A 26,032-nucleotide genomic window follows, 5' to 3' on the forward strand; every position below is an offset into this window, starting at 1 on the left:
ATGCATGACGTGTTCTTTATATTATATATTATATATTATAATGTATATAAAATACATTGAATGTGATAAAATATATTGTATATTATAACAGGAAAGGAACGAAGAATGTGCTTTTTTATGCTGAGGTCATTCTTGTTTGAAAAAAGACCAATTGGTTTCGTGCAAGAGAAAAGTATAACTTGACTATTTAGGTTAAAAGATGCGTGTAATTTAAAAGAAAATAGGAAATATAATGAAATTGAAAAATATAGAAAAATCCAAATTTGGATGTAATTTGTTACGTAGGCGACCATCTGCGGCCGGATATTCTCAACCAGACATACCCACGTCGTCGACAGAACGGGGACTAGAGGAGGTTTATGGAAGATCTACAGGACGCGTGAATCCGACGTTGCAAAGGCAACACTCAAATCCTCAGCTTCCTAGCAGGGATCAGCAAGACAGTGATTTCGAGCGAATGCCAGAGCAGGGCGTGAAAACGAGTGATCACAGATGTCTGGCCGGCAGGGGGAAGGAGGAACAGACAGTGCAACAACAAAATCCAGTGTCTTCCATGAGAGTCAGAAGTGTTCAGGGGCCACCGAAGCCTCCTCGAATAATCACCACATTGAAGAAGGCGCCATTCTCCGACGTAGAGAGCAGCAAGTCGGAACCACCAGCGAAACCGCCTAGGTAAGTTCCTTCGTTATCGCTGTTACTTACTATGGTGATTATGGGAATTATGCTACAATTAAACATCGATGTCTCGAGTCTCAAGGGAAGAGCTAAAACCTTCGAGTTATGAAGATTTTGCCTCATCGAGTAACTTCCACTGAGAGAGATGAACAAACGAAAATGGCTTAAATACACTTTATAGAAGAATTAATATTTTTCGATGGTAAATCAGATACACAAGATTGAATAAGTGTATTGAATAGGTAAAAGGATAAACATTGGGAAGTTTAATAGATATTTAACATTTAATAGATATACTACGATTAGTATTTGTAACGATACGCGAAAAAAGTTATAACTCAAATTATATTTTATTATATACGTATTACATAGTTCGTATGTAAATAAACCTTATATTAATTATCTATATATAATATCTTCTAACAAATGACTGTTTGCTTTGTAACTCGATGTTCTAAAGTTACATTCTTAAAAAAAATAATTTCCGTATTCAAGCTTTCTTCTAAAGTACACCTTACATAAAGCGTCATCTCTTATTCGATCGAACCATTCTATTCCTACCCTATGTTTACTCTTCCCCACAAAAGCATCAGCGATTAAATACCACAAAAGGCGTATTCGGAATACCCTAGCGAACCTCCAACTGCCGAACAAAACTTCTTCCCGTCCTGTCCATAACAATTCCAAACAGAACCCTCAACATCCCTCCAAGCCTTCATATCAACCTCCACACCGTGTGCTCCTCAATTTCGTTTGCGACTCGGCAAACTACGTTGTGCTGAAAAGCGTTCTCGTAGAAAAACGAGAGATAGATAGATAGATAGAGAGAGATAGATAGATAGAGATAGAGAGAGAGAGAGAGAGAGTGAGAGGTGCGAGGTAATCGCGAGTCGAGTTGGCTAGGTCTAAAATTTATAACCGGCCAGCGTTAACGCGTCGGAATTTCATCAATCTTCGCGCTAAGACAGGCCGTTAAATTGGAACGCGGCAGTCGAACAGTCGTTCGAATATCCCCTTCCAGTCGCATTATTAAGTTTGTCCCGGAATCGCGAGTCCGTGTTAATATATGCTTTCATGCGATCTGGGTCGCAACCTCGGAACAGGCCACCCTCGAGGAGTTATAAGACTGTCGAGGCTCAAAGCAAAGCTCAAAGGGTGCTGTGACGTTCTTCAGGCGGAAACAGAAACGATCTTACCGTAAAAAGGCAATGAGCCAAGAGTGCCCATTGATTCCGGATTTTCCGGAACGGTGTCGCGGGTGAATCGAGGTGAAGACGGGATTGTTCAGTTTTTTAGAGTTTTAATCCCTTGACACGCATGTCGGTGTGGAATCGTCCAAAAGCCACGAGAGACGATTAATCATAAGTGCACTGGGCAGATCTCTGTCACGTTACGTACAATTATAATTATATTAAAAGTGGCCTGTCTGTACCCCGTTGCATCATCTGTGCAAGGCATGTTTCTAGAAAGTTATCAGGCTGAGAGGCCCTTCAAATTGATGTACTACTAAATAATACTTAATGGCTTCGAGGACTAAGAAAACTAAATTTTAGAAAAGAGTTTTCCTTGAAGTGGGACCCACTTCGACAAGACAGATGAAGTAATGTACAGTAGTGCAATTGTAATTTCTTTTTTTTTCTAATCTTATAGATTGGTCTGTTTCATTATGTATGTGCACTTTGGACATTTTGAATGTATAGTACGAATTTCTTTGAAACTTATTTTGTTAAGCAGCATATATTTACAATACATGTTTCTCTAATACTGGTTTCAGGAATCTGGTAAAGAATGGACCGAGAGCTCGGCGCGGTAAAGCTGTACAAAGAGCACCATCCCGTCTATACAGAACAGTAGGTGGTCCAACGAGATCCTTCAACAAAGCCCAATGCATTGGTCCTGAATTCGTAGTGCGTGCCAATCAGCCACCAAAGACGCTATGTGTTGGCCAAGTAAAGGTAATAACAATATTTTTTTTCTCTATTGTATTTTATTAACAATGCAAACCCCTAATATCGAAATTAGAGCTAGAAATTCTCTAAACCAACGATCAACAGTAAAGATTAAAATACGTAATTTCTGTCGCAAGAAACAGGAATAGATAATTCAGTATAAATAGTTAAATAGATATAACAGTAAAAGAAAGATTTCTTTATAAAATTTTCGCATTTGAAAGCAGGAAATAAAGAAATAAATTATAAAATATTCTAATTATCAAAATTCAGATTTAATTCCTGTTAATTAAATTAATTTAATTTTTATAATAATTCTAAATATATAAATTCATACAAAAAATTGATAAATATTTAAAGTAAAAAAATAACAAAAATAAATTTCCGGTACCGGGAATCGAACCCGAGCCTCCTGGGTGAAAGCCAGGTATCCTAGCCACTAGACCATACCGGATTCAATAGCTATTTCCTTAAAATACCAAATCACCTGAAGTTTAACAGCACCATATAATATTTGCATTTAAAAGTAAACAAAAAGCAGATCATAAAATATTATTTTTCGGTATTCTATTTTATAACGTCGGAAAATGTACAAATGTCCACCATATATGTGTACCGGATAAACTGCCTCTTTATGCAATGGTACAAGCTTTCCTCGTAGATCATCGATCAGAAAAGACAAAATTTACAATCCTTATAGTCAAGTAGAGCCTCTGCCAATACTCGATTAGGGATATTTTAATGATAATTTAATGTGGTACAAGTCACAAACATGTGTTGAATTCACGGGTAATTAAAGGTACGGAAGCAACGTGATAGATGGCGAAAATTGCCGATCGAATGACGTTTGTTAATAGATCCCGGTGCGCAAATTTGATTGCTCCCGCCGTAAATATCCAGCCAGGTAAACTCATTGAGGCCTGATGCAAATTTATACTGTACACGGTACCTAAGTCAAAGTCTACCGTACATATCCTATTGTAATAGAAATAGCAAGTGTGCAGATCTATCAGATGGATGAAATTTTTCTTATAAAATTGTCTTTACTGCCTTGATGTCTAGTGTCTAGGATTATACTGATGTCAGTGTCCCTACTCCCATCACAGACGCTTACTCTCATTTTTATTTCACATATAAATATATAAATAACTGTCTCTACCCTATATAGTCTCTAGTCGATATCGCCTTCTGACCATAAATTACATATGTATGTATGCTAATACAATGTTAAGGGTTCTGTGACACTTTCTTGACGTCAATTAGCGAGAAAATCATTCTGTATTACATACTTACTAATCTTTCTTTTTTCATTACGAAAAGATGAAATTATTCTTATTAATAAAATATTGAGAAACGTACAAATCGCACGTATTAAGTAGTTAAAGAGAAAAAACAAAAATTTTCCGATACCGGGAATCGAACCCGAGCCTCCTGGGTGAAAACCAGGTATCCTAGCCACTAGACCATATCGGACCTTGAAGGGCTCGTTGTTTCTATCACAAGTCTGTGGGATATGGTAAACAGTAATATAAATATATAAAATTAATTATCTTTGAATTCATAAATAATTATATAATCAACTACAATTAGTTACAATTATCTATGGCTAACATAACATACGTATCTGTTCTTCAATTCATAAATAAGATACGGTTAATAACTAATCTACCTTTAGATGATACGTTTAAATTATGTATTATGTTATATGTTGCAACTTAATGAATCATTTAGATATATAATGAATATTTTTATCGATCATCAGGAACATGGTTAATGAAATTTTTCAATTTTTTGATATAAAATATGTATATGTAACTCATTTTTATATATTTGAATTCATTCACACAACTATAGACATTATTTTATTTGTAATATTTTGTATTACATTACATTTTTTATATTTATTTTATAGTATTATATCATACTTATGTATTAAATTTATTTCCTACATCTAATGTAACATTTAATTTGTTTATAGGCTAGCAATTCCGGACGTATTGTCGTGATAATGCTAACTGGACAACGAGTGGAAGTTACTTGTGATCCTCAAAAAGTTACGGCTGGAGATCTGTTCCAGGTAAGAACGAATAACTGGTTAATTTTACATTTATGAATTTATCTACACAAAATGAACAAAAAGAGTCCTATTTCAAGTACTTAGAATTGATTTTAACTTCAAGAATCTTGTTTAAGGATTCAATAAAATTTGTAAATTCAATCGTAGCGTAGATGGTATTTCGATGATGAAAAGTGATGAAAAGTGTTGAAGTTCAATCAAAAGTATGAACTGCCGAGAGTTTTCCATGGAGAGTGTCCCTCGATGATAAGGGATTCAATTTGCTAGACAATTATGTTTGAATGATACGTATAATGTCATTTATAGAAACGTATAGATTTTCATATAGCGAAGTAACAACAAAATATTCTCATACTTTAATCGATAATTACATAATAATTCTGTAGATAAATTCCAATATATAAGAAGCTTTCTAATATAACCGAGATCTTTGCTTTGTTACCGACGAATTTTAATTTTCTATTATTAAATTGTTAGGAATGAGAGTAATGAAAAGATTGAAAGAAGCGATACTTTTTTTTATTTATAGTTTTAAACATCTCAAATGGAGTAAGATATTTTCTGTGATTTTCACTTGCAAATTCATTCATATGGTATTTCTACTCCGTTTTAATGGATACTTTTTTATGTTGCTTTTCGACTATATTTTCATTCAAAATCCAATACGATAATAATTGACAAGTTATGACTATAAACGAAGTTTTAAATTTTTAGATACAAAAGATAAGCTATGAAGTAAATGTAGTTTTGTGATAACATGTGAACCATGTATACATAAAACTTAAATAGAATTTGAGTCATGCTACTGTTTTGTGAATCGTCCAGCAAATGTCGAATGTCACACTACGAAGACCCCAGTCGTGGGTGGTTATTCATGAGACCACAAATTCCGGTGTGAACTCATGAGAAACTCTGGCATTCTATCAAGAGATAGTGTGCGTGTGAGAGAGAAGAGAGATATCGTTATACTATGTGACAAATCCACAAACCATGAGTTATGCGATACTATACTACTATACTAGCGATTAACGTGTCTGTAGATTGAAACAAATATGTTAGTCGGCGTATGTGCAATGTACGTAATATATTATGAAGATATCTTATTACAAAATTAATATATGAATTATAGTCTTTATTACACCTTTTACTATATACTATTTTGTTATTAGAAACATAATTTAAGTTAGAAGGTTGTTATGATTTTAGTTTTTTGTTACAAACTTTTATACAATTTTTACAAGTTTCCTATATTTAACGAAAAAAATACAGAATAAATTCATTCGCCTGTTCGTGAGTGGTTTGAACATGAAACAAATTTCGAATTTCAGTTGACACATTTCACATGTTCCAATATCAAATTCTCATGTGTATACGTGTATGTGTGAAAAAACCGCTTCTAAAATGTATCTATTTTTTCGTGTATTCAATTTTAATTGGAAAAAATTGTCGGAATATTTATATTTATTTATGATACCGCATATTATGGAAATATTCGTAATATTCCTGGAAAAGTGTAGGGAAATTAGTAAGTTATCCGATTTATTGAAGGCAATCGTGTCTCAAATAAAAAGTTAGTATGATATTAAAACATTATTTTTCTTGTCAATTACTACTTTTAGTAAATAATTTAATTTTATATCCACATTTTAAAACGGCCAATATGTCATACAGATCACATTACCTGCAATGACTGTAAATTATATTTCTAGGTTGAACAGTTCCATAAAATAGCTCTAAAGCTTAATTATCTTCCTGAAATAGAATTTACTAAAAATTTGCAATTCTTCCCTATTATTAATAATCTATTCGACTGTTACATATCTCGAAATATTCTGAACAATTCTATTGCTTCTAACCATATTGGAATATGTTAAGCTACGGCATTCTGTATTTCATTTAACGATTCGCATCCGATGGTAATCTAATCGAACTGTATCTTTGATCTCGTATAATTACATCGTTAACATAATACATTGGTTATAAATGATTGTAGGCCATTATGCAAGCCGAAAGCCTAGACGAAAACTTCACCCTTGGCCTGGCGGTGCTATTAGCCGGTGATTTTGCGATTTTACCACCCGATACTAAATTGAACAAAGTCGCACCACCTGGATGGTTAAGCAGCGGCAAAAGCAAAGGTCTTTTGGGTCTTCCGACTAGTTTTATGCTGTACCTGAGGCTCAGGTTCTTTCTACCCTCCCTGCGTGGTATAAGGTATATCTGAGCTTCTTCGTGTCTATATCATTATTAGCAATTAATTTCAAAATTCAAAACATCTAAAGAACAATTTAATAGAATTTTTCTACAACGAAAAAGAAATAATTGATATCTTTTTATTTATAACTCTTTACATCTATTAAATATAATGCCTTATTTTATATATGTAATATAATTCTGTATTTTCCAAAAGTATTTCAATCTATCGATAACAGTTTCTGAATGACAGTGGAGTATGCACATATTTTTGCATGTAGGAGATTAATCAATTACGAATTACCTGTGTAGGAGTTGGATATCGAAGCATCTATTATATTTGCAAATACGACGATGTATATTGGAGCAACAGCTGGTGTGCCCGTATCCCGAGTTAATTAATCTCACTGGATTGGCTCTTCAGGCTGAATTTGGGAATTATAACGCGAACGTGAGTAAACTTGCGATTCATTGTTTCTAAGAATATCGCTGGAATGTAATATCAATTACGAAACGACCATGCGATATTGATTGTCGACACGAGGAAATTAATACAGTGAAAATGGATATGATGAATATGAGTTATCGGTAATTCATATCTGCAGATATAAACGAAACCATTACGAAGAAATTTCCGGGTGTGTTTGTATTCGTACAAGTTTGATATAAAATGTGATCGATGCAAATTACAATTCTCATAGTGATTATTTATTAATACAATATTAACACAATATTTCCACATATTATTCATTCATAAAAAAAAGAAAAATAAAAAAAAAATAAGTGAAAGAAGATCTTCAAAATCTTCACCTTGTTAAAATGTCGATCAAGCGCATAAAAGATTCTTCATTAGTATCCTCATTTCCGTCCCACCATCTTCGAATCAGTTCAGCTCGATAACGCGCTACTTTCTCTATCTAGGAACATGGTTGCGGTGATTACTTCCTGCTGGAACACTATGTTCCGGAGTCACTGATTCTGAATATAGATCAGCACCAATCTCAAATCATCAACGAAGGAGCGGAAGCTCTCCGTGCCCGTCTTCACCAGGCACATCGCGACAGACGTGGCTTGGACTCGAACAAAGCTGAGGAGATGTTCATAACTCACGCACAAACCCTTCCAGATTATGGTTCTCACTATTACATTGCCACCGTGGACTCTAAGGAACTGGAGAAGGTAATGGCACAGCAAAGGAAGAGAAAGTCGACCGATAACCACGACACGTCCGAGGAATTGCTCGATTCCAGCGAGAATATTTATAGCCAAGATGGCAGACAGGAATATCTTCGTGGTCGAATTGAAATTTCTCGATTGGGATCTTGCGAGAATATTCCAAAGATCCCATATGACGAACGAAAACCTGCTGGATTGACCAAGAGCGCCACTTCGAACGACATTTATGGAGCTTACAAGTCCAAGTATCGCGTAGAAGCTTGCAACAACAACAACATCAATAACGTAAATAATAATAATAATAATAATAATAAATTGAATCACGATGGGAAGAGCAGCAAATGTGGAAAGAAGAAGACTGAGAGCAACGTTTGGTTAGCCATCCATGCTCAGGGATTGAAGTTGTTCGAAAGAGGAGAGCCAAGAGAAAGGATCAAGCTGGCGCAGTTTCAATGGAAGGATATTCAGACGTTGAGCTACAGTAAAAGCTGTCTGGTGGTCTATAGCAAGGTGAATGGGAAACGATGCAAGTTCAAACTCAGAATGGACCATCGAAAGTAAGCGTTCGTTTAATTAATTATTTGCTCGGTTAGGTAGGAATGACAGGTCGGCGTTGAATGACGATTCATTTTGCTTAAGTGAAAAATGGGAGAACGTGGGTCGTATTAGAGTGTTACATATCAAAGCGTTTTTCGTTACGAATGAACGTGATTAAAGAAAGGAGATTGTTGAAGTTTTGGGGTAAATTCAATTAGATTATTGGGGAAAAGTTTATTCGAATAAAGATGTTGCGTGGAATGTATCGGTTGAAAAGCCAAGCGATAGACACGAACGAAGTTTCTCCAAGTTTCCGTACTTGAATGGAATTTAAAAGAAGATTTAATGTACGGCTCTCGCGTAGGCCTCGAGTTTCAAAGTATTTTTGTTTTACAGAAGTTACTTCGCTTTCAAGCTCACCTCTTTGCACCATCAGTTCTTCTTAAGGCTACGCTCGGAATTTACGTCGCTACAGGGACTTGCGAAAGGTACGTCTTAACTTCCTCATATATGTTATGTTTCTGCTTTTTTATGTATTATAGAATAGATATAATAGTTATAAAGGTTTTTCTTAACACTCGTCTTCTTATGAAATTAACGAGCTAAAAAAGAAAAGTCGGATTTAATTCATAATTAAATATGATAAGTTTATTTAATAATTGAAATACTAATCGGTGGATTATATTGTTCTAAAGAAGAGTAAATACATCCTTAGTTGTTAATTAAACCTCTTTTGTGACAATTTTGCTAACTTACAAGCATGCATTAAAATTGAATGAAAAAGTTGCGTTAAAATATTTAAATAAAAGGAAACAAACAATAACTCGTGTATAAAATGTGTGTCTAGTTTCTAACGCTTCAATTTTACGTCGATTTTACAACAACATCTTTTAAACAAAATTCTACTTCTTGTAAGTATCACGAATTGCGAATAACTTACACTTGATACAGTTGATACAGATATGTTTGTTATTTAACAAAAGCTGCTCCAATTAAAAAAGAAAGAACTATTTTCATTTGAATGTCTGCTTCAAAATGATCAGTGTAACATAGAGTATGAAATATTTTTCAGAATTCGGTGTTCCTACGACGATCGAAGCAAAGGCCTCGCCATCAAAGTCAAAGTCTCACGATAGTAAAACGAAAATAGCCATAGCGAACACCGTGAAGAATGCGCAGCTGAGGTCGAATTATTCGATGCAGCTGGAGGAATACCAGAACAAAGAGAATGAGAATCCACAGAAAGATATCGCGGTGCCAAAGACGAAAGATACTCTTCGCGAACCCGGCTTCTACTCGTCTGAAGAAGATGCGCTTTACGCGCAAGTAAACGTGCGGTTGGAACCAGAAGGAGAGTCCCGTGATACGGAAGACGAGTCAGAAAGAAGCCTGACGAGTCCCAACGAGCCGTTCTCGCTAGACGTAAAGGAAATGAAAAACGACGGGAAGATCTACAATCGTCCGCGAATAGAACTGGAAACTGAAACTGAATGTGGCTATTCGCTTCCTAAGATCATGTCATCGAACGACGTAGATCAATTAGAGAAACCGGATAATCCTGAAGTATTGTATGCTGCGATCAACAAAGTTGGAGTCTCAAGGAAGAACGAGTTTCCTGTTCCGGATGAGGTATGGGACGTGTCGGACGTGAAGAAATCGTTACACAAGGTAGATCGACTTTCTATTACTTTTGTTGTAATATGGAAAAGGTTGACTTTTATGTTTCCTCGTATAATCTTTCCTCTTTTGACAAAGGATATATCGAGTGTAAAACACTGATATTGCAAATGCTAGTTCCTAGAACTTAATTTCTGTTCATGAATTTTTCATTAGAAATTTTCTTATGAATATTACGTTTATAACATTCATGAATTTCATTGGATGACATTTATCGGAATAAAAGTGCAACTTCCTGAATTTATTATTTCTTTGTAATAGTCTTATATCTTTGAAGCTAAGAGATTGAAGTATTAAAGTACATACTTTTTTAAATCGGCCAGTGCTGTGGGAGTGTTTGTAATTGACTAGTATTTACTTCCAAGAATGATAGAAAAGTTCAATATATTTTGTTTCGTGCATTTCCAATGTAACTTAGCTTTTTTTTATGAAAATTAATCAATATCGGAATCGAAATGCCTTTATATCTGTTTTAGATGAAGACTTCAAGTTTACCGAATTATGGAACATCCAGACAATCGGGAGGTTATCGGACGCCGAGTTTGCCACGTCGTCTAGGGGTAAAAATGGGAACACGAGCGATCTATAGCAGCCTCGTGCAGAAAGACACCGCCCTTACCGACGACATGGAGTCGCTATCATTAAAATCAGACACGGAGTCTTCGATTCAGTCATTGTCCGCACGATCAACGGAATCTCCTCTACCGGAAGCATACGTGCTCAGTTAGTAACATTTCTACTTCGACTAGATTCTTCAAGTGTTAACAATTATCACTCGAACCTATATTTAAACGTATACAACAATTAACAAATTTTTAATACAACGCTATGTTATTGATACATATTGTATCATCATCGTGCTATATATTATTCCTATATTTAATTGCATTTCTTGAAATCAATCGCGTTATGTAATTCATTAAATCAGATAACATATACAACATAAGATATTTTATCTTCTTAATCCTATATCTTAAGAAGTTAAGGAATTCTGCAAACATATTAATTTCAATATAAAAATATCTCTACGAACATTATGCATTTCATCATCATGCAAGGATTATATGATTTGTAAATTTAAATTTTTTATGATTTCTATTTCCAACAGACGCTGACATCCGTACAGATGACGAGACGTTCCGTGTGCCGGAGGACGAGTCGATGTCCGTTTCCTTAGCAGCGCGTCTTGAAGAGTTGTCGTTTGCCGAGGAACGAATCCTGCAGACGATTAAGTTGGAAAGGGGCCACGGTGGCAGCATAGGGTTGCAAGTGACAGAGGGTAACGATGGTGGCGTCTATGTCCAAGCGGTGTCGGTAGGAGGATCGGCCGATATGGCCGGAAACGTGAACAAAGGTAAGCTTGAAGCGCCATTCTTTACCGGAGCTGCATTAATTCGGAGAAATTTATTGGCCGCACTCGATCGCATCGTAGCGATAAACGGGCAGAATTTATTGCATTTGCGGTAACCGCAGGCGATCGCATCGTAGCGATAAACGGGCAGAATTTATTGCATTTGCGGTATGAAGACGCTCTGAAGATGCTGCAGAGCTCGTCCGATACGATCGAGCTGGTCCTCTCTCAAGCTACTTCCCGTAAAAACGCAACCTCCAGGAAGAATCACGAACAACCTGCGGAAAATAACTATTTGGAGTGAGTATGAAGATGTTCCTTTCCTTGAATCTTACTTCATCTTTTACGTTTTATTGATTAAATTTAATTTTAATATTAGCTAAGCGAGGGAGCAGTTGCGCCTGAAATGAAAATAAGTTTTCTTGTTTACGTTGAAGAATTTTCAGTAGAAGAGGTTGATTCTTTCATTGCGACTGGGCGATGTAGAACTTTATATTGTGAATTTGTAACATTATTTTTAATTCGTTTCAAGTAAAGCAATCAAGTGAAACATTCCAGTACTCTGTTTCGCTATGCACTTAATTTTAACGAGAATGGAAGCAAAATTTTGGGTCTGTACTTAATAGTTTTAAACATATACGGGATATTATAAACGGACTGTTGATTATTCTTGGTATGTAAGTTATCTTTGAAATTTGAAATTCTCTAGATGTCATGCTCTAAACTCTGGACAAATATTACAGCATATGATATAGCAGAGAATGTAACGTGGTACGCGTTGGAATTTGTCAACCGACCACGTTTTGTCTTTTGTGGAAAATATAATCGAGGATAGCCCGGAAAATTAAAAAGGAAATTAAACGCGTTATTTTGTGCAGACAGAAACTGAAAATGATAAAGTTTTATAAAATATACTTATATATCGTTATATTCATATGATAAAATATATAATAATGCTGCACATGTGCGTATATTTGAAAAATATGTATTAAGACAAATATCAAACAATTGCATGTGTTTTATTTAATCGGTATATATTAATATAAGAGTTGACTAAATTAGTAAATTGAAGACGGGGAGAAACTCAATATATACGATAGAATGGCTTTTCAGTGTCTGATTGAACAGTGTGATTATTGATTTTTCAAGCAAACTTTATAAGTACGCTTTCATTGATTTCAGTGACATCAGATTCGACGTGTCCTCGGAAGCAGATACGTCGAGCATGACAAACAAATGGCTCGTTCAAAGGACCACCGACGTTGCATCTGTACAAAACACCTCGAGCGCGTACAGCAGTGCCGCATCGAGCGCAATGGGTAATCACAATGCAAACAGCCTATACATGGCCGATCTCGTTGATAATGATGCACTTAAGTCCGCAAGTATGCTGCTGAGTATAGAGGACTTCGACGTCAGCAGGACGAGTCGCCAAGTTTTTATTTAATCGTCGATAAAGCAAGTTAGTACTTACTCTACAAACCCATTTTTATCTGACACGTATGCTACTTTTTTTTATTGTGCACCCAATGGGTACTTAATTGCAGTGAAACAATTTATATGCATTTTGATTTTCGTGTGCTGTTCAGATACGTGTTATATCGAAAGTTTTAGTTGAGAATACTATTAAAATAACGAGTATTAAAATAACATATTATATTTTATTACAACTTGGATAATACAGCGTAAAATGCAACTTACGAATCTCTTGCCTTCTAAATTATAAAAGATAAAGAAGTGTAAAATAGAGGATAAATAAATACTTTCGAGACCAATTTATTTTTACATATTGTTACATAAATTCGTACACATATATAAGTATATGTGTATTTTTAAATGTATAATTTATTATCTATAAGAAAAAAAACATTATTTATTATGTATATCTGTAATCAATACTTCATCGATGTAACATAAAAATACCATTAGTATTCGAATTAAAATGTAGGGATTGAAATTTTTTAAAAGAAATATTAAATACTAAACAGTATTTAATTTCCTTTTACGTAGTCTTGCGTACTGAATGTTTAAAAGAAATTTGTAATTTTCTTCAATCGTTCCCTTGGCCTTTAAATTTCGATTCTCCAATCAAGCTAGTGGGCGCTTATACTTGCAAAATCGTATAGCAAACTCCATTAAGGTCATTATGTCCATTGTGTCGAACGTAGCTGCATCCACCACGTAACCTAATCGAATTGTTTTTATCCATTTAACGGACGAAGCCTTGCTCAGAATTCGAGGCGGTACTATTTGCTGCTTTTTTCTATTTGCCCGTTTAATACGAACCGTCACGTCAGTTCTGTCCTTTAGTTGTCAAGGGAAGTTCATATTAGATAGTAGTCTTTTGTCAATAAAAATTTAATAATATACAACTTTCTTCAGTTTATTCCACGTGGTTCATCGAATACATTTTAATTCAATTTTTGAAGATTATCTACAACATGAAGTTCAATTTCATCCGTTAGAATTTCTGAATGCATTAAATAAAAAGAATGTTTCGATATAGAAACGATCTTACGAAGATATATGTCATGCAAATTTAACTTCGAATCTACATCTCATCTATACATTTAAACTCGATGCTTTCTATGTACAAACAAAAATTAGAATTTAATGCCGAAAAGAAAAATGTATTTTATAAAAGGATTAGAATAATTAACAGATATATCAATCTACTGATACATCGACAATGAAAAAGCTCTCTTACCAAAAGCGAACGCAGTACCTGGCTAGCTCTGTCACATCCGGGTTTGAGATCGATTTTAGAATTTCGCCTGTCGTCTTATTAGGGTCTTCTTTCATTCAATAGGAAACTTAAACTTGGCAGCATTAGTGAATCACTGTTATTGACTTCGCGGTAGAGAGGGGTAGAGGATGCTCTGTCATTTGTAGGGAATCAGCTTTAGTATCCCTCGGACGGTCTAACACCGTAGTTAGCCACGCGTTTCCGTACTCCAAAATTTCTCTCTAAATATCAGCGGATTGTGCTTCGACCAATCTCTACCATGCGCGAATGCGAATCCCATGAATCATTACCATAAACTCTCTTTTGTTCCCAAACTGACACGTGGTCTCTGTATTATAGTATATACCAAGTGACCTTATCTTTGATAAGTTTGACAAATTGTGCGACGAAATCGAAGCTTCAGACTGACACAAGTGACCATACACGTCAGTGAGGAACGATAGAGCCGAGCGTCATTGACATTTGCCAGTGTCATGCACACCAACGTTCGATCAATCGTTGTTCCAGGTACAGAATCTGTCAGCAGTACACCGCCAGTCCCACCGAGACGGAAGAAGCGCAAAGCGAAGCTCGCGGCAATTGCAAAATCTCCGAAAGAAACGTCACCGACTCGTCTGAGAAAACCAGACAAAAAGCGTTTGGCGCCACCGCCTCCGCCGCCTCCGCCGCGAGCAGTCCGAAGGATCAAATCTCACGTCGTCAAAGGTCAGGCAGAAGAAAGGACGTCGAATTCGCAGACAATAGGCGATGCGGAAGAAACGCTAAATAGTCTAAGTTCGAACGAGACGGGGGAAACTTCTCAGCCGTCGTCTTTGCAGTTCGAGGATGCTGACTCGGTACGGATCGAGAAAGCGAGTAAAGATGAAAACGATGAAGACGACAAGTGCGGTTCAAGCAGTGAGACAAAGTCGCCGCACAAACGTCCGTTCGTATTCGAGACTTTCACTAGGAAGGAGACCAACAAGTACCCGCCGCTGTTCTTCACTTTGAACGATTTTCAAAATGTGATGTCCAACACGCTGCAGCGTGAAGACGATTTAAATGACGAGCCTTCTGCGAGTTTCGACAGCTCCTTTCGCGATTCCTTTCGCAACTCCCTTCGCAACTCCTTTCGCGAATTCTTCGAGAAATCGTTAGACGACGAGGAGGACGACTTGTGTTTTCGCGTGACCACCACTAGCCTTCCATTCGAGAAATGTTTGGACACATGGACCGCTACATTCGCCGATCGTTTGATCGAGAATTTCGACGTACCGAGTCGTTTTATTTTCGAAGATTACGTCGATAGAAGTAACAAGGTAAATGTCCGACGATCGGCTGGCCCGATGTGTTACGACAGCTTTGAAGAGGAACCAACGATACCTCGGTTGACCAAAGTGAGGTTCGTGATCGAGTCACCTAGCTCGTCAACTTCAGATCACGAATTGAACAACGATGGCGAGACCACGTGCGACAGTTTGCAAAATATCGATCCTCTGACAGATGAGCAGGAGGTCAGCTGGAATCGTAGTTCTTCCGTGAAATTGACTGAGATCACGGACGACATGGAGTGCACGGACATGAATAAGGCTTTTGGTCAGGTGCAAGATTTCCAGGAGGATCATGACGAGTTCGGTGACGTACCTTTTAGTTCTATTTTGAAAACAGGGGACAGTTTGGATCGGTGGTATTCCCTGGACGATGCCACGAATTTTGTCAGGGCGATCGATAAGGGATCTTTCGGTCAGGACGATCGTGGTAATTCCAACGATTCGACCGGCGCTTCGATCGGCCACGATTCGCAAGACGAGTCCCTTTGTTCCAAGGAAAAACTAAAAGTCGCGGACGTCAGCGAAGCAGAGTCGAGTTTAATCAAGTTGAAAGCGGAATGCCGTTCTGTGTTGGCTGAGGTTAGAGACGATTTTTCGGAAAGGCCGCCCGAGGACAACGGTTTTGCGCGGGCTTCGAATAACTGCACTGCTTCAAAAACTGCTTCTTCTGTGGAAGACAATAAAAAATATCACGATGAAAAGGATTTGACGAGTGGAGCTTCTGAAAATGAAAACGACAATGTAAAACGCGAAGAAATCATTTCTGCCGGTACCAATGCGATTGCGAATAACTTTGATTGGAAATTGGAATTAACAAGAAATGAGATAAACGTCAATTTTGTTCAGGAAGATTCGATAATTCGTAGAGACAAGTATCTAATGACTGAAATTAATGAAGAACAATCGACAATAAGCGAGACAAAAGTCTTTGATCAACAAATAATAAAAGACAAAGTAGAGAATAACGTTTTGAAAAAACATTTATTATCAAATAGAACAGAGACTGATATTAGCGAGGAAGTGTCGTCAGCTGAAGAGGATATGGAAATTGACAAACAGCAATTACAAACGGATTCAGTCAATAAATCCACGGGGGAGTACAGAAGAAAGATTTTCGTAAACGAATCGCTTCGAAATATAATAAATCGTTGTGATTTCACGTCGAATGACTTTGCGGACGGCAGTGAAGATTCTGATGTGCAAGACGATAATTTGGACACTGGCGATATTTCTTTAGGTGTGAGCGAGAGAAATTTCAAGGGTTTAATTACTAAAGGCGACACGAGACAGGAGACGAAGGATATTCCAGTTAGCCAAAGTAATAAAAAATTACAAGATACTTTTATAGGTAACGAATCATTCGAAAAAAGGAAAGGGATCACTAACCCGGTTAATATTCAACGAAACTCTTTTCTAGTAAATATGTTGTCGGAGGATACAGATCAGATACGGACGAGCTGTGAAATCATTGCTGTTCTCCCAAAATCACTAGCGAAGAGCGAAGTATCGATTTCGAAAGATGAAGAAGGAAAGAAGTTGGCAACCCGGTTAAACGAGTCGATAAAAATGGATTCAGAGATCCAGAAAATTTTACAAGAGTCTAAAGCGCCGTTGGAAAGGATAGAAACCACTTTACCAAAGCCGACAACGGTTAAGAAGATTGTCGAAACGAGCAAGAAAACCACCGGTGAGGCGAAGTGCGATGTATTGAACGAATTGCTCTCCAATTTCAGTAACATTAAATTGAAACCGGTGAACGACGAGAAGAGAAGTGCCGCTGAAAGTCATCCGCGAGTAAAAACTTCTTCTCGGCAAGAGAACGATAAGGAGAGAATCGAATCTATGTCAGATAGCCGTGCACAGAGTTTGAAAGATTGTAACGGTAATTCTTCTGTTGAGACCAAGGAAACGAGCGACGAGTCGATGAATCTCAAAGCAGCCACTTCTTCGGTTAAACAGTGGCAGTATGCTGCCTCTTTGACGACGAGGAAGGTTCAAGATGACCGGAACAAGAGTAACGAATCACTAAAAGCGTCTGAAGGATCCCAAAATAGTACTGCGAATAGTACAGAATCCGTGAAACCGACAGAGAGCAGCGAGATATTAGCAGATCGTAAAGAAGAGTCTCGAGAAATAGACGTAAACAGAGTCGCAAGAACGGTTAAGCAGTGGCAGTATGCTGCTTCTCTGACGACGAGTAACTATATTTCAGATGACCGGAATAAAGGTATCGAATCACAAGAGAGGTCTGAGGATTTTCAAGATGATATCAGCTTTGTGACCAGTACTGTGAATAGAATAAACAGAGTTGAAAGAACCACGAACGAGGATTACACAAAATTATCGAGGAACGTGAACGAAGTTCTCGTCGAACCGACCAAAAGCGATACTGTCAGAAGAGTGTCTGACGACGAAGCAGGAAGAGGAGGAGCAAGCTCCGTGGAATGTCTGCAGATGGTAGGCTGCAGCGCAAAGACTGACGAGTCGCATAATCGTGGCGCGTACGCGCGACAGTTAGAGTTAAGCAAGAGTATGAGTAGCGGCGACAAGAGTGCCATAGCTAGGAGGATTTCTCGACCCCATTGTAATAATAATGACAATAACAGGGCCGTAACACCCGTAGCTGTAAGTGATGACCAATCCCGCGACACTGTAACGATAACCCCTGGTAGAGTTAGGAGCTTCATTAAGTACTACGAGATTCGACGCGAGGCGACGACCGACGATGATTCTAAAACTAACGATAGGGTAGATAAGGACCCGATGCCTGAACACCAATCGGTGATTAGCATCTGCAGGGGACTGGAAGCGAGGGCCATCGAGGCTAAGTTCTTCGAAGCGCAGAAAAAGGATAATTCTAAGTCGTTGGACACGATGAAAAAGGATGGTTATCGTGGGCTAATAGCGGACCAAGATGTCGAAAGATCGATCGGTTCAGCGAGGAAAGAAGGAAAGTGTGCTGCGATTGTAGAAAAGTTGGGAACGGAGAACTCGAGTCGATTAAATGCTCGTATTGCGAACACAGAAGATGATTATGTGGAGATGATGAAACAGATTCACGTGTCACCGAAGTCCATCGGCGATTCATGTGCGCATCCTGGAACAGTTAAGAGAAAGAAGTCGGTGAAATTTCAAGGTGGTTTCACCGTGATCGGTACGAAAGATCCTGACGAGAATGATACCGCGGGAAGTCCTGCGGCTCAGGATACGAAATTGTTGAATAAAAAGAAGAATCCTGACAGACTGACGCTGGAGGGTAGTGTCCTTGCCGAGAAAGTAGATTTTGGCGTTGGACAACTTGGAGAATTGCTGGACGCTGACTCGCGTTCTTTGGAGAAACGAGAAACTGATGCTCAGGTGAGTGACGGATTTAATTGGAATAAAATGTTCATTAAGAGACGTAGAAAGGTTCTTTCTATCTCTTTTGGTAATCCTAGAATTGAATTTCCTTTCCTTTTCTGTTTCTTCATCTTCTCGATTTTAACTTGTTGGTATTATAATAGCGTCTTGTATGTTAGATGTAAGAAGGGACTTTATTATTCGGATTGAAATATGTTAACATCTTGTACTGCATATTTAAGATGTCGATATTTGATCTTCAAATTACTTTTACGACAATATTAATATATTCTTTAAATTTATTCGATAACTTTCTAATCTGTGTAAAATTGTATGTGAATGAAAAAATTAATACGATCTAATTAACGATCGCTAGAATTTTGTTCAAGTGTGAAAGGTAGTTTCTATAACAAATATCTATAACAAATGTAATGAAAGTTTGAATGGCAGTTGTTAATTAATCGAAGTTACATATTAAAATTACGTTCATTTTAAATTGCAAACGCGCTCGACGAAATAATAATCTGCTTAACTTTTCCTCCTACAGATACAAGCCGCAGCGAAATGTGAGGAATGTTCAGGTATTAATCGCTTCGTTCCAAAACCAGAAACCCCACACCTCGTATTTTATTGTACTGTATAGTTAAAACCGTAGTTTCTAAATGTCGTCGTCGTCGTTTTCCCGAATCTCGGCGAGATTTCACCGCGACGCTTCGTAGCGTCATAGCTAAATTCAATCTTTTCCACACTGTTTTTTACGTGTTTTAACTGAAGAACAGATTTCCCGCTCTTTCGCGAGAACCTGCGCAGAATTCCATTCTCTCGCAAGCAAAACACTGAAACAATTTTTGTCAATTTATCGTTATTAGAGATTTTATTTGATGTTATAATTTATTGAAATTATGAAATATTTTGAAAGGAACTATCGTGAAATTATAGGGCTTCGAAAAATATCAAAAAATAGGAAATGTATCAGACTACTAAAACATTTCTTGGCACAAATCGCGCATGTATGAACTTTATGTTTCAATGGAAGCTTTTTTCAATGAAAAATTTGAATGTATTTTCATATTTTGATAATCTTACCGTTGTCAAATGAAGTTGGAACAGAAAGATATAATTTTGTGTATTTCCCATATGAAGATCACAGGCGAGAAACACAATAAGTTCTTTTTTATTGATTTCTTGCTATTGACGTCGTTTGGTGGTTAAAGTTTGGGATTCTGTAAAAAGCCAACGGTATAGCTAATATTATAACAATCGATATCTCGGAAAGTTCAAATCGCTAGCAAAGATATATATGTAATTTTAAAAGCAAATAAAAACACGCCGGATTACGATGCAATATATTAAATTAATGAATTAAATGAAGAAAATTGCTCGCTCTTAACGGCGAACAACGCGTGACTTACCATATTTCTTCATATTACAATTCCACAAAATCAAAACGAAATACAATATCAACTCTAATTCTATTAATGTCAAGCGGTATTCTAAGAAACAATTATCAGTTGATATTGTTGCAAACGTTTTATCTTTACATCTTGATCCAAGCTCAATGTCACTACATTAAAATATTTAATAAATGGCCTCCAAGAGTCACAGTCTTCCAATCGACCAAATCAAAACATTACGAACTATTACAAATTACCTTCGTATTTCTATCAATCACAGGAAAAAGTACGAAACGATCTTTTCCTAAATCACAGTAACGGTCGTCTGTTCTTAAAAAACAACCGAATATAACAACCAGCGATGAAAGGATATCAGTCAACGAACAGAGGTACATAGATCACCAATTTGCAAAGCAAAGAGTAATCGCGTGTTTCCAAACGGTTTGCCACGTCCTACGAAGTAAAGAGTTCGACAAAGTTTCGTTGGGTTAAGGTTAAGCCACTCGTTCGACACACATTTCGACTAACGTGGAAGGACAGCTCGCGACTAGCAAATGTTCCGTTTCTCCCGGAAGGATTTAGAGTTATCGTAGATCCGATGGATAAACAGATTTTTCGGTCAACCGCATTAGCCAGTTCGTGAAATGTTTCTTCCTAGCGGATTTATTCGATTCAGCCCGCATTTGGCGCGTCGCAGCTTTTTCTCCTAATTTCTTGCATCATTTTGACCGACTTATTTTACGTGTTTTCGGATAATGGGGCTCCGCTAGATTTACGGCCCCCTCGACGAGGCCGTAGAGCAAAAAGCGCCGACGCGATTTGTGGCTTTGCTCGAATTGGCTGTTTCTTGCGTAACGTGACGTTTCCGGGATGGAAAACTTTGTGAAACTCTTTCGAATGGAGTGGAACGCGGCAATGAGAAGATTTGTATGACTTTCTGGATTTTTCATGGTGTCGATGATTGTGATTAGGTTGTAGATCTTTATGGCTTCATGGGAAATTTGAAGACGAAAAAACGTATTCTCGAAAGTACTTCATTAAACAAAGATCGAGAATAACTTAACTGAGAAGGGAAAGCAATTACCGGAATGAAATAGGAAGCGGGAGAAGCGTCGCCGTATACAAGAAATCTGTTCTTCCGTTGAGCTCCTTTAGCGCGGTTAGTTTCCGTTCTCCAATTGACTTTTAGTCGTGTGTGTTTAGCGAAACGGCAAACAGCTCTTAGCTCTGTTATTGTCGCAAACCTTCCTTGCGCGTCCTTGCATTAGGAGAACGTTGTTTTTTGGCGACATAGCGTATCGCAGGAACCGCGCGTGTATAATCCCATTATCCTGCATATATTGTGTAATTATAACGTAAAGGTGGAAGTAATTTACGTGGTAGAGTAGTGGCGAAAAAATATACTTGTTGCGCTGTTTGTGTTACGTATACGTGTTCAGCTGATCAATTTAACACACATTTAGTATCCAGTGTCGTAAAAAGTACTTTCATTTCGGTGCTTACGAATGAATGTTATTTCTCAATGGACGAATGTCCTGTGTTCCGTGGACGAGATATTAAAATCTTAAAAAAAAAAAAAAATACAAGAAAGGAAGGAAAAAGGAAGAAGATTATAATACTTTACGTCTACATCAGGATATACATAGTTTACGAAAGAATGTTTATAATTAAGATGAGAGGTTGAAACATGAACTTTTCAGATAATACTTGATAACTGTGTGTTTTTAATTAATTTTTTTGTTAGATAGGATCTTACGACAAATGTTGTCTTAAGTATGTGTATACCATAATATGTACATATTATACAAAGGTCGGATAAGCTTTCAATATGTTGAGTCTTTGAAAGCTTATATTATGTGTGAAATATAATTTAAATTGTATATTGGATAGAAGTTATTTTAGCATTATGATCTAATAGTCCTTTTGTTGTTTGAAACTTAATAATGAGCCAGAAAAAGCCTGGTCTATTAAAGTAGATATTTTTCTTCATAGATTACTTTACGCAAAGAAGCACCAAAAGACAGATTACGATTTTTTAAGATACTATCAGTACTGTAAGATATTATTATCCATTTGAAATATTATTAACATGATACGATATCTCTTCAATCGTTTAATTATACAGATATTACTGTATCACTGTTGCTATTAATATTGCATTAATCTACAATCAGAGTAACATGCTCATAATTAAAACGCGAATGCAACGAATTTCTGCTTGAAGAATGTTCTTAACCCACAGAAAATCAATGCTGAATGCTACCAATAATTTTTTATCGAATCGTCATAAATAATATCAAATCGCATAATTTATCGCTGCTGTTCTCCTCATTTCTTCATGTTCATATGCCTTCGGATATCTTGTATTCACTTTTTTATTCATAAAAATAGAACATAAAATATAGAACATATATAGAGCAATAGAATTAAATACATAGAAATCAGATTATCAGATAACACCAAAGTGTAACTCGAATGTTACTTCATCAAGCTTCCTTTGAAAATTTCCTCTCCAAACTTCTTTTAACAACACAAACGAAAACAAATCAAATTCGATTGATTTATAGGTATACTTTTCGATGGTGTCAGAATTTCGCGACAGCGCAGTGTCGTGGAAGGCCAGGTTTCTAGCAATCCGTGTAAAGTTCTCGGTTGATTTCAAATACGTCGAGCGTAGCGGGATAGCAGGAAGTTTCTGACACGCGTGGCAGATCGAGTTAAAGGACGGTTCGAGTTCCGTCAAGTTCTTTTTGGCACGTTTGCCAGAATCAGACGCGTTTCAGCTGAGATCGGATACACGATTGAATCACGTGGATCTCGCTCCAGAAATATTCCATGATATTCCACTTATACATCAGAATCTCGTAATGATATCATCGTTGCACTATTAACATTTCTGCGATTAATATTTTTCCTCTAACATACGGCATGCCGACTTGTTTAAATACACGAGATGTTCGAACGTTTGGAATCCAAACTGAATACAATTCGATTTTAGAAAGTTGCCAAGTACTTGATCGTTGGAATATATTTCGAATGAGATCGACTCGTTCAAACCGATCAAAGTTTGCTCAAACTCACTCAAACGATCAAAATATGTTGCTGGATGTTTGAATTGCTTATCCTTTCGAGTTATTTGGACGTCTCAAATGACAAAAGTCTGATCGAGGAAATCGTACGATCGGATAATAGGATGGAACGACGATGGAGAATACAAACGTGTACAGATCGAAATGACAGTACTTTTTAAAGGATCGACACACAGAAGGTGATATGCATAGCGGACTTTTTTTTAAGCGTGCAATTCGTTGGCCAAATGAGACTTAACGCGGTGTGATTATGCAATCGTTTTATTCTTTCCTCTGTTGACTTATTGTAAGTATGATAATTTATCGTTTGCCCGAGTGCATTACTTTATACGACGTAGGAGAAGATTAACGATAACGAGAAGAATAACGTGTCGTCGATATAATAGAAATACGTAAATGGAATGCTTCGTAAGACTTAGTATTATTATATACGCATGGTTCGATCCATTTGTGTTCCTGCACGATGTAGATTTTGGATAAATGTCGAAGAAATCGATTTTCTTATCGAGTTTCCTTCGTTCCGTATATTTCGTTCGATCGACTTTTGATTTTACTCGTTGCACATTTAAATTCCTTTCGATGTGTGAACGTATCCACGAGCAGTTGAAATTAATAAAAAATTTGCCATTTTCGAGTGGTAAAAATTTTGAGATGTTATTATAATCGTAGAAAATAATTTATGATTGTAAGATGTAGAAAAAACATCGATGTTAAAAGTTACATCGTTTTTATGTAAAATAATACATGATTTCATTTTTGTATAAGTATCCATCATTTTATCACACGTTATAGGAAAACGTAATTAATAAAATAAGTATGGAAGTATTGATGCAAATGTATGAATTTATTACTTTTCTTTAGAATACTTTCTCTCACAATGAGAAAGTTACATATGTTGCATTTTATTCTGGAATGCATTATAATAATATCAAGTTCAACCGTTGTACACCTCAAGTGTATGTAGTATGTACATGAAATTTATATTCACATGTAGATTGTGTAGATTGAACATTAAATCGTTTCAATTTTTAATTATAAACAGTGTAACGGTAAATCATCTTTTATTGCAAAGTATCAATTCAAATATTATTTAGATACGTAATTATCAGAATTTCGACAAAAGTTAGTGAATATTACGGAAGCAGGTCAATACAATTTTTACTATGCTATTAACGTGCGCATCGATTTCTTTTACTTTCAATCGACATCTACGTTTAGCACGAAGGCAAGTGGATAAGTGACCGTGCATATATTTCTAGACACATATGTATATGTATATGTACTTGTACAAGATGAATGTGAGTATTATTACGCGATAACGATTCTGTAAAACGCAATGCGATTTACCCAATTGCCCCGTTGGTTATGCGATCTTTTATAAACTTTAATTTACATAGATAAGTAGCGTGAAGCACAGAAAGTGCGAGTCGTACGAGATTTGTCGCATTTAAGAGAATGTTGCACGTAGCGATGCACTTGAGAACGCAGCTCGAAGAAGCAATAAGCCGCGATACATTTATTTCTTTTAACACGACCTAGCTTTCTAAAGATTTATCATTAAGTAAAGATCAATTGGAAATTGTACATTTTATATAGTTGGAAAGTTTATGTCGATCAATTTTTAATTGTCTTCGTTTCATTACTTTATTTTTATTATGAAACATTATACGTAATTCGTTTACCGATATCGGTATATTATTGAATGAGATTTATAATATTTGAATAATTTTATTATTTTGTAATTTTTAGAGATAAATTTTATTTTTAATTTATCTTTGCACGCATAATGATTTTTTTTTATAATTGATTATAATATGTTGCATAATACTTACTACGAATACTTTGTTATGTTTATCGAGTCACGAGTTTTAGATTTGTATACAGGTTTGCGTGCATGTTGCAAACGACAGCGTTCGATAAAAATGTTCAGTCAAATGAAATGGTCATTATTTTATGATCGTTAAATGAATAGAATGTACATATCTGCAACAAACAACAGAATAAATTGGAAATGACAAATTGGAAGCGTCAATCATACACGAATAAAGTTCCAAAAATATTTGCGAATATTTTTAGAAAGTTATTGCATGCAAATTGTTCTATTGCAAAGAACGATATTTCCATAAAATTCTTTTTAGCATTAAGGTATCAGTTTGTTTTTCCAAACACGTTTACTATCGCTAAAGAAGATGTAATAAACTATATTTTGCGTTCTTTATGGAACAGTGGCAGAATAAAGCAATCGAAAAAGCGGAAATGAAAATGAAAATCAGAAAATCGACAAAAATGAATCTATCGTGCTTTCCTTTTCTGATCTTCGTGTGTAAATCACAAAGCTGTCGAATAAGTATCATTCGAATATTTATGAATAAAAAATTATAATAACCGTAACCACGATATTTGGATAAAATTCGGCGCTGTTAAAACATCGAAAGTCAGACATTGCAATAACACGATATTTGAATCGATGGAATTTTGTATTGAAAATTGTTATTAACTACGATACAAAATAATCAATT

At 36.3% G+C, this 26,032-nt stretch overlaps 2 protein-coding genes and 2 non-coding genes across 10 annotated transcripts in view; 2 read left to right on the forward strand and 2 right to left on the reverse strand.

Moving 5' to 3' along the window:
- Positions 1–15,024, forward strand: part of LOC100740788 — a 145,660-nt gene extending 130,636 nt beyond the window's left edge. For 6 of the 7 annotated variants that reach the window (XM_012390011.3, XM_033322847.1, XM_033322842.1 and 3 more), the window contains 13 exons: positions 286–672; positions 2,450–2,630; positions 4,603–4,701; positions 6,695–6,915; positions 7,207–7,345; positions 7,816–8,627; positions 9,004–9,095; positions 9,680–10,275; positions 10,761–11,007; positions 11,393–11,638; positions 11,758–11,935; positions 12,818–13,097; positions 14,889–15,024. In XM_012390011.3, coding sequence (XP_012245434.1) covers positions 286–672; positions 2,450–2,630; positions 4,603–4,701; positions 6,695–6,915; positions 7,207–7,345; positions 7,816–8,627; positions 9,004–9,095; positions 9,680–10,275; positions 10,761–11,007; positions 11,393–11,638; positions 11,758–11,935; positions 12,818–13,082 — 3,463 coding nt within the window. In that variant the 3' untranslated portion in view covers positions 13,083–13,097; positions 14,889–15,024. Of the gene's footprint in view, positions 1–285; positions 673–2,449; positions 2,631–4,602; positions 4,702–6,694; positions 6,916–7,206; positions 7,346–7,815; positions 8,628–9,003; positions 9,096–9,679; positions 10,276–10,760; positions 11,008–11,392; positions 11,639–11,757; positions 11,936–12,817; positions 13,098–14,888 lie in introns of those variants that run through there. The other variant, XM_033322848.1, reaches the window with a different exon arrangement.
- Positions 3,007–3,078, reverse strand: TRNAE-UUC. Its single transcript has one exon. It is a non-coding gene; the product is annotated as a tRNA-Glu (tRNA).
- Positions 4,026–4,097, reverse strand: TRNAE-UUC. Its single transcript has one exon. It is a non-coding gene; the product is annotated as a tRNA-Glu (tRNA).
- Positions 14,855–25,506, forward strand: LOC105681250. The gene is made up of 2 exons (XM_012390013.3): positions 14,855–19,048; positions 19,578–25,506. The coding sequence occupies exons 1-2, from the start codon at positions 14,855–14,857 to the stop codon at positions 19,671–19,673; spliced, it is 4,290 nt and encodes a 1,429-aa protein (XP_012245436.1). The 3' UTR covers positions 19,674–25,506.
- The last annotated feature ends 526 nt before the right edge of the window (positions 25,507–26,032 follow it).

Source organism: Bombus impatiens, unplaced genomic scaffold (genome assembly GCF_000188095.3).
Source record: "Bombus impatiens unplaced genomic scaffold, BIMP_2.2 scf_0673, whole genome shotgun sequence".
Lineage (NCBI taxonomy): Eukaryota > Metazoa > Arthropoda > Insecta > Hymenoptera > Apidae > Bombus > Bombus impatiens.